Source organism: Lepisosteus oculatus, chromosome 2, assembly GCF_040954835.1.
Source record: "Lepisosteus oculatus isolate fLepOcu1 chromosome 2, fLepOcu1.hap2, whole genome shotgun sequence".
Classification (NCBI taxonomy): domain Eukaryota; kingdom Metazoa; phylum Chordata; class Actinopteri; order Semionotiformes; family Lepisosteidae; genus Lepisosteus; species Lepisosteus oculatus.
In genome coordinates, this window is record NC_090697.1 from 72,240,116 (window position 1) to 72,248,951 (window position 8,836).

At 42.2% G+C, this 8,836-nt stretch overlaps 1 protein-coding gene and 1 long non-coding RNA gene across 5 annotated transcripts; one reads left to right on the top strand and one right to left on the bottom strand.

Moving 5' to 3' along the window:
• Positions 1–1,201: 1,201 nt before the first annotated feature.
• On the bottom strand, positions 1,202–8,570 carry chmp7 (charged multivesicular body protein 7). 4 transcript variants are annotated; one of them, XM_015365596.2, is made up of 11 exons: positions 8,360–8,570; positions 7,574–7,865; positions 6,592–6,763; positions 5,509–5,694; positions 4,950–5,083; positions 4,468–4,516; positions 3,853–3,972; positions 3,669–3,767; positions 2,752–2,812; positions 2,361–2,573; positions 1,202–1,809 (listed from the first exon to the last, which is right to left on the bottom strand). In XM_015365596.2, the coding sequence occupies exons 2-11, from the start codon at positions 7,855–7,857 to the stop codon at positions 1,754–1,756; spliced, it is 1,374 nt and encodes a 457-aa protein (XP_015221082.1). In that variant the 5' UTR covers positions 7,858–7,865; positions 8,360–8,570; the 3' UTR covers positions 1,202–1,753. The 4 variants fall into 4 exon arrangements, with proteins under 4 accessions (XP_015221082.1, XP_015221141.1, XP_015220939.1 ...); XM_015365655.2 differs by having other exon boundaries at positions 2,463–2,573; positions 8,360–8,569; XM_015365453.2 differs by having other exon boundaries at positions 2,337–2,573; positions 8,360–8,569.
• Positions 7,025–7,970, top strand: LOC138224817 (uncharacterized). The gene is made up of 2 exons (XR_011183259.1): positions 7,025–7,105; positions 7,508–7,970. It is a non-coding gene; the product is annotated as an uncharacterized lncRNA (long non-coding RNA).
• Positions 8,571–8,836: the final 266 nt, after the last annotated feature.

Genomic DNA, 8,836 nt, shown 5'->3' on the forward strand with positions numbered 1-8,836 from the left:
ACGCTTCTGCCGATTGGGAAGGTAGATGCACGGAAGACAATCTCTGGTAGACGTGCTTACGTGGCAGTTCTCCCATTCGCCAAACTGTATAACTTAGACTTATTTATCAAAAGGAAATCTAGGATGGTTTGAGAGGGTTTAGTACTAGGTTATATGTACTAACTGTGCCGTATGTTCATTCAGGAAATGATAAAATAGCTTCAGAGGTAGCCATGTCACCTACACAGTACTTCAAATAAACTAACATGGAATACAGGATCATGGGAGAGCTGGACACCATTCGGCAAGCAATGGGGACCAAGCTGGATGTGCAGGACACAAACTCACATCAGGGACCATTTTCCCAAAAGCCAATTAACCTGCCAGTCTTTGGACTGTGAGAGGAAACCAGAGCACCTGGCAAAACCCATCTGAACAGGGAGAGAACATATAGACTCCACACAGATAGCACCCCCACCCTAGCACTGAACCCAGGGTCACAGTGCTGCAAGGCAGCATTGCTAAGAACTCCCCCCCCCCCCCCCCCTTTCACCATCAACAGGAGAAAATGAACGATAGAACACAAGTGCAAACTGCATTTGAACATGAGGACAGGAGGGGATTTATCAAGCACTGAATTGTGTCTGGAACAAGCTATCCATTCATCTCATCAATGCTGATACTGTGATTTCTTTCTACAAAAGGCTATATAAAGTCATCCAATTACTTGGCTGCTAGAAACCACACAAAATATGTGGGCTGAATGTCCTTTTCTTTGCAAACTTTCTCTGGTACATTTCAGGCAGCATCCAAATTTGGCTCACAGTTTTAGAAATTAATCATCAGTCATGAATGAAAAATGGGACATCAGAATAATCAAATATTACAAATAAAAAGAATAAAAATGGAAGTTAGGTTCAAAAACCATGGGAAAAAATTGTCATTAACTTATGTCCAATTCAGACTTCTTATTATCTACAATAAGTAAACTAGCTTCTGGGGATGGGGTGTTCAATGCTTTACATATTAAACATTAAACAAACATTAAAAACTGTTTTATATCCTGACAGTATTCAACAGTGAAGAATAAGCATGGTACGTCTTAAAGCCTGGAATCTGTCCATGTTCAGGTAGAAGGTCAACTCTACAGATTCTTAGTAATTCCAGTAAGTGAATTTTCTCACCTTGGAACATCTGACTATAGGAAAAAACCCACTAAAGGTAATTTAATTCTCATTTAATACATTTATTAAAATATAAAATGTATTTGTTTTTCTTGCATTTCAGAAAGTATGAAACGTGTTTTACAGGTGATAAGGTATAAAGTCTGCTGTCTAATTTGTTTTTCTTTTAACTCTACGAAAGCCTTGTCTAATAAGTGACAGAGTTGATCATGTTTTTTTTCATGTAGACTATGTGCCCATCTGTGTTGTAGAACCAGTCGAGACTCACAATTACAGCAAATAAACACAGAAAACAAACCAACAGGGTTACACAGCAATCTGCACTCTGAGTCTGAAGCAGACAAATCTGTTCTGTCACATAATAATGATATTTATACAGTATATATAAGTTCATTACAGTCAAAACATCACAATTAAGGACTTTTAAAAATTGAAAAAAAAAGGACATGAATCATTACAAACAGAAACTGTTACAAAAGACAGAGTTTGTATTGATTGCTTTTCTGAGGACCCTTTGACATCCCCCTGACACCATTCAGAGACTCTGTGCAGCGCCAACAGTGCTGGGATGAATATTGTGCTCCAGTTCTTCACTGGGCTGGCTCCAGCCTTTTCAAAGGAGAGATATGGTGTTCCTTAGCCACAGCTGTGAAAGACCACAAGCAAACGTTAACACTAGATAACGGGAACAGAACTACTAATGCATACGCTACTGTAACAACGAATGGGACTCAAAGCAATTAATAATTAATGTATTTTTTTTAATTTCATGTTCTAACTGAGGCCTGTACATGATATATTTAATTATAAGTTCCCATTGTTTTTAAGCCTGAGTGGAAACATATTCTATTCCAAAATGACACATAACTTGTTTATTCTTTTAGAATTAAGCATATGTACTGTTTATACGTAATGAAGCCACTCAATCTATATATTCTGCTCTGCAAGGGGTAGGGATCATCTATCACAGAGTTCCTCCAGAGATCGCTGCAATCAGTTTTAAGAGAATCAACCAAGTTCAAAATGAACTGAATACTACCTATGGGACACCTTTCTGAAATTAGCTGATTCACCAAGACATTTTATAACCAATAATGGAAGAGAGAGAAAGTGAATCAGTTTAAAAGGATTTAAGAGAAAAAGGTGGGCAGAGGGATTAGGAAAGGGGTGAACCTGTGTCTGTGAGGGTAAGCCTACTCAGCTCTCTGTCCAGCTCCTCGTCAGTAATGCTCAGCCGGGAATCTGGCACATCCGGCAGGGAGGCCAGGAAGCTGTCTTCAGCAAAACCTGGAGCCCCACCTGAGCTAAGGGGTTTATTCGGAACCTCAGGAAGAGTAGGAGGAACGCATGGAGCACTGTCCTCTAACAGAGACTTCAGTTCCTTCTCAAGCTCTTCTGTTTCCTCATCTGCTGGCAGGAGAATGACAAAAAGGAGGGCTCGTTTATTATTTGAAGAACACCACAAATAACCAGCTTGATGTCCAGACTGGTATTAAACATTTCCAAAAGTAAGAATAGATATAAAAACTCATGGGGCTTTAAAGAAGAGATGCCTTTTTAATAAAAACAAGGACATAACGAAACATACTTGTGCCATCAAGTGCTGCTCCTGACAAAGCCTGGTTAACTTCATCCTGAGTGTCACAGAGCTGAAACAGACAAGATGAAAAACATTAGATAATGCAAAAATATGTAAGCCTTGCAGACACATTTACTACTCATGGATGATTAATTCACCTCCCAGGCTTCAAAATTCAGTTCTGTGCCACAACGGGGAAGCACCCCACTACTCCTTCCTCCATTTGGCTCAGACATCATGTCAGAATAGTTTGCTGGAGCAGCTGAGCAGCGTATACAGAAACAGGTGAATCACTTAGAATGTTACACAGACAGGCAGCAAGCACCAATGTGGACCAACTGCAGGGCTTGGACTTCCTAGCTGAAGGGAAATGGGTTCAGATCTCAGTTACTTAAGCAAGACACTTCATCAATATGACTCTAGCAAACCCAGCTGTATCAATCAAAATCTGTATGTAAAGAACGTTAACTAACCTCTGTAAGCAGCTTTGGATAAAGGAATCAGCAAAATAAATTCATACTAATGGATGTTTCATGCAATGCATCATTCAAGTGTATCTGCTATTGTAAAAGTAAAGAAAATTCATTCTATTTCAGAATGCTTTGAAATGATTCATTGGTGTTAATTAATTTAATCCTTTATTTAGCACTTCAAGTCAACTGAGAACAAAGTGGGTTATTTACAGCAAGACTACGTGAAATGCCTTACTCTAGAGTGCAACAGCAACAATACCATATCATAAAAGAATAGAGGAATTGTTATCTTAACGTGATTGATGTTTAAGCTGAAAGCTATTTTCAGATTTCAGCCTACTGCGCTCATGAAAACCTTCGTTACTTGTCTGTGATTTTCTCGTTTTTTCCCCCTAGTCAAGATTCAGCTGTATTTTCAGTGTGTGGTTCTCATCAGGAAGAGAAGAGCCTCACCTCCTGAATCTGGTCCACCAGACTCTCTGCCCTCTCCACTGTCACATCCTTCAGGGACAGTCTGAGAGCTGCCACCCCAGCCTGGTACGCCTGCATCACCTGCACACAAACACCACTTCCTCTTTTAATACATACAGTGGGAAATACTGTGCATTTCAATGGCGGGTACAGGTCCATAACTCACCAAGCGGTCAGTGCTGGAGTGTGCGATCCTGTCCAGGATGGCCTTCACCGTATCCAGCTGGGCATGTAGCCGGTCTGCTCGATTCTCCACTCGCTTTCGCCCCCTCAGACACCGCAGGGCCTGCGATCGAGACGCGACGCCACAGATTCAGCTGGGCTTTTTAATGGATCTCCTTAAGCTCACAAATGCAAGTTGCCACTTGTGCTCTTTATTCAACCTCAGTAAGGCTGAACATTTTGGCAGTAATTTACAGATCAGTATAAGTATTTTCATTGACATTTGAGCAGTTTTAGGTGACACTGTGCTACATTGTCTTGAATCTTCCCCCAAAAAGTGATCTTCACACCCTTTTCCCTTTCTTTGACAATGTACATATTTCATGATAGTAAACGGGTTAACACAAACCTCAACATATGTTAGGAAGTATATCCGGACAAATTTTTCTGCTCCCTTTTTTCATCTAAAAAGAAGTCTTTATATCAATTTTGACACCCCATAGGAAACATTTTGATTAAAAAAAAAACAGTAAAACGACCCCATCATTTACAAATACAGATTTCAGTTAAAACAGTCGGAGTGATTCAGGGATGCCGTAGTTTGAAATGCTCCCTGTACCTGTGTCTTCTTCCCCTCACGCAGCAGTGTCCTAGCTTCCTCTCTGCACCTGCACAGACACACTCACATCAGGATTAAAGCACTGGATCATTTAAACTCCTGGGCAACATTACAGTCTGTACTTGGGAAACAGTCATCCATTAGAGCTACTTGTAAAAAGTAACTTATTTTTTAAAAAGGCTTACTTTTTAAAATTCAATCTGGGGGTGAGATAGTTTGAAAGAGTCATTAGTTAAAGTGATCTATATAGTGCATGCATAGCTAATCTTTAAAATAACATCACCTCTTTGAAGTGCTTTCCCTTAGCTAAACTACTTGTAACTCAACAGACAAGATGGGCTGAATTGCCTTCTCGTTTCTAACTTTTCTTTTGACGTTAAGGAAATAAGGTTCTTGTAGGAAAAGGGGGTCAAAGAAACAGAAGGGAGGACTCTGGATGAAAAGCTCCTGCAAGGTGGCGGCCGCCAGCTGCGCGACCTCACCTCTCCGCCTCCTGCCCCAGAGCTTCCACTCTCTCCCCCAGCAGCCTCTCGCTCCGCTGCAGCTGGTAAATGCCAAGGTCCACATCGCTGACCGGAGACACCCGCCCCTGCCCAGGCTGAGAGAACTTCACAATCTGGACACAAACACAGCACGGGCACAGCAAGTCATCTGACTGAACCAGCCAAAGGTATGCTTCACCAGCTGATCCACATACCCCCTAAACTTAGTTAGGAACTTACTTATTGTACCATATTTGGCCAGAGCATGGGTAAGATTGGGGAAAAAACGCTGTACATCCATAGAACAAGTAAAATGGTTTTAGCAATCTTTGCCCCCGCTATATCCTGTGAGTCTATGTGGTTGAGTAGTTAAGGTTTATGGCTTGAGCTCTGCCAGCCCTGCCTCGCATTGTGTGCTCTCCAGATTCATTCTTGAACTTCCTTCTTTTCTGACCTTCTTTAAGGAAAACTGTGTCAGGTGCAGAATTCACCTGCATATCAATAAATCACTCTAGACAAAGCTGTCTGCTAAATGACTAATGATAATTAGCATCATGACCTTGTCTCCTTCATGCAGTGACACTGTCACCTGCTTCTCCCTCTGGAGCTGCAGGAGTGCCAAGCACAGGGTGGTTTCATCAGGGCAGACATGCGCCGCCAGCGTCCGCATATCCTGGAAGGACAGCAGAGCGTGATCGGCCAATGGGGAGTTCCGGTACACCCGCAGTAGCTCTGCAGCTTTTTCCTGAAAGACACACAGAGATTTAGGATATACATGCTGCAAAACGTACCACCATTGCCAAGAGGTTTAACATTAAGTAGCTCTTTATCCAGGTGGATGCTGCACATTGGTGGTGGTGGAGGGGAGTCCCCATTACCTGTAAAGCGCTTTGAGTGGAGTGTCCAGAAAAGCGCTATATAAGTGTAAGCAATTATTATTATTATTATTATTATTATTATTATTATACTTTTTTCAGACAAATTACAACACCTAGTGAAACCTAACCCATTCACTTATTACAAGCCAAAATTAACAAAACATTTAGAGTACATAGCAAGATTGAGAATTAAACATTTTAATGCTTCTCAGTTAAAAATCCAGAAATGGACTAGTTTATTATATCAACAGGAACTTTTTCAGTACTATCAATGTCACTGATGTGGTATTCGTGATCTTGTGTGTTGCTCCTAGAAATATATTGCAACATCCTACAACTACCCCTTGTTGAGAACTTACATTTTAAAACAAGTTTTAAAAAAGTATTAGTCTTACTTTATAAAAGTATGAGTCTTTATTATTTCAAATGTCAAATATTATTTTGTTGCCTCTTACTATTCATCCAAGATGAAATGCAGCTGACCAAGACATAACTTACTGATGTTTATTTTTAAACAACAAGCACATTATATTTCCTACACCATGCAAATGCCTTGCTATCAATGTGACCTAACGATGGTTACAAATATAGTCACGGTTATTCTTAGTAAGTTGAGCTGTTTTTTTTAAAATGGCCATTTTATTTCTTCTCTTTGATTATGGTGCCCGTGTAGTCCTTCATTTTGTGGTGATGAGTTGTAACAGCTTACGAATGCTGAAAAGCACTGGCTTGAGAAACTGATACTGTCGGAGCCGATGACAAACCTTAACAAGCTCAATCACAACGTAGGATTCCTCCAGGGGCACACGGTTTGTGCCCAGCAGTGTGGAGAGCGTCCATTTGAGGGGCCGGACCAGAAGCAGCCCCACCCCCCAGGACAGCCAACCAGAGTCCACATTTGCGGCAAACTCCGACTCCTTCTGTAGCCTGCCACGCCTACAGGGAGAGTCACAACATCGATGAACACAGGAGGTCAGGGATCCACACAGCTCACAGGTGTGCCGCCTATATCAGTTCAGGTGGGTAGCTGCGTCAGCATGCGTAGGCTGCAAAGGAACAAGTAATAGATTTATTCCATGCTGAAAAAAAGAAGAAAGAGAACACAACGTTTCGGCCGTGGAGCCTTCTCCACGGCCGAAACGTTGTGTTCTCTTTCTTCTTTTTTTCAGCATGGAATAAATCTATTACTTGTTCCTTTGCCGCCTATATCAGTGTCTGTTTTGCTTTTCAGTGCTCATTCTGCATGACCCAGAGGCCTCAAGTGGAAACAGTGCGAAGGTAAAAGCAAGAACAGGTGGCACTTTTTCACCCAGAGAAGTGAAACAGGCCACCCATGCATGATATTAAAACAGACACTGCAAATTCTGTCTAGAAATGGCGGGATAAGAGCCTTGGATTAATTCATCAACATGCTAAACAAGGCAAATGGCCTCCTCCATTCTTACGTCCTTATTTTCATAAGAGACACACAGCATTGGCATAGCAATAACTCTACTGCCAATGCTCAATTATTTCTGTAACAAACTTTAGGAATAAAAAAAATCACCTGACAACATCAGTTGGGCTACATGAATTAAATGTTTTTGCCTTGAGATGACAACTGAGGTTACCTTGATCTTTTAGATTCTGTATAGCGATGGAAATAGTTTTAAGTATATCCCTACTAACTGTATGTCTCAGTTAGACAGGTCCTGGGACACAGAGCCACACGGACGGAGGTAGCAGGGAGTGCAGAGAGGTGCGTACCTGACCATGTTCTGGATGACCATGCCCAGGCCCAGGGGCACACTACCCTTCCTCCGGAAGACCTGATGGAGCTCCTGCAAGGTGACACACACCGCGCCTCGTCGCCGGCAGGTGCTAATGATCAGCGGCGCCCAGAAGTCCATCTTACTGTCCCAGTCCGTGCAATTCACCTCCCGGTTTTGCTTGAAGGCTGAAAACAAGAAGGCCATGCGTTCGTCGTCCGCCCACTCCGGGGGGAACTCGGAGGACACATCGCTGTGATCCTGTAGCTGGGGGGCCGACATGTCGCCTCCTAATCACGACCACGGCATGAAAACAACGAAAAAATAGTCTGTAAGTAAAGTATTGCACATAGCTGGTTTAAACCAATAAAGCATCTCAGTTTTAAATAACGAAATATCAAGGTTCGCTGTTTCGAAAGTATGTCCTCCAAATGTTGCTGGTAACACAGAACCATGCATTCCGTATTTTCTAAAACTATTCAGTGAAGTGCGTTAGGTTCTAATGGAGCTAGTGACTTAAAAATAGCACACTGTAAGGTGGGTACAAAGTTAGGAAGTAAATATCAAAAAGCGCCCAGTCATCAGCTGTAAACTAGACGGCATATTTGTCAAATGAAACAGACTGAAGAAAATGAAATGAGTGTCCTTCTAGGTTAAGATTATTTAACAAGCAGGGCACAGTCTCCTTTTTCGTTGTCTGACAGCTGAAATCACCACAGCGAGCTTTGCGAAAATATGCAACATTGTTAAAATCGACAGATCCAACCAACCCCCACGCTCTTACCTTACAATGTTATTTCCGTGTATACGTTTAGTCACGCATTTTGAAATCAAGGCTTACAACGTGAACGTGCTCTTCATTTTCCTCCTCTGCGTCTTTAATTGGCCTTCTTTCAAACCAGACTGGAAATATTTAAAAATTAGTCACTGCATTTTGAGTTCAGGAGACTGCTCCAAGCGGATAACCTACAGCAACCCGGTTGTGAAAAGTAAACGGATTACGCCCCTCTGTTTATCTGACAGGACTCTCAACCAATAGCGGCAAAGTGCTCCCTTAGGGGCCCTCGCGAGTTTACAGCTCACAGCCAATTAAAACGCGCCGAGAGGAGGGGGACTTTTCTCACGCGCTCCCACTGCGGCCTGTGCCTCGCGTGGACTTGTTATTGTCATGTGACAATTCTGACAGCAGGCTAATGAACTGCGGAGAAGCCCTCACAGGCAGGTAACGCAGTGCGTGTGTCTTCAGGTGTAGCGCGATGGT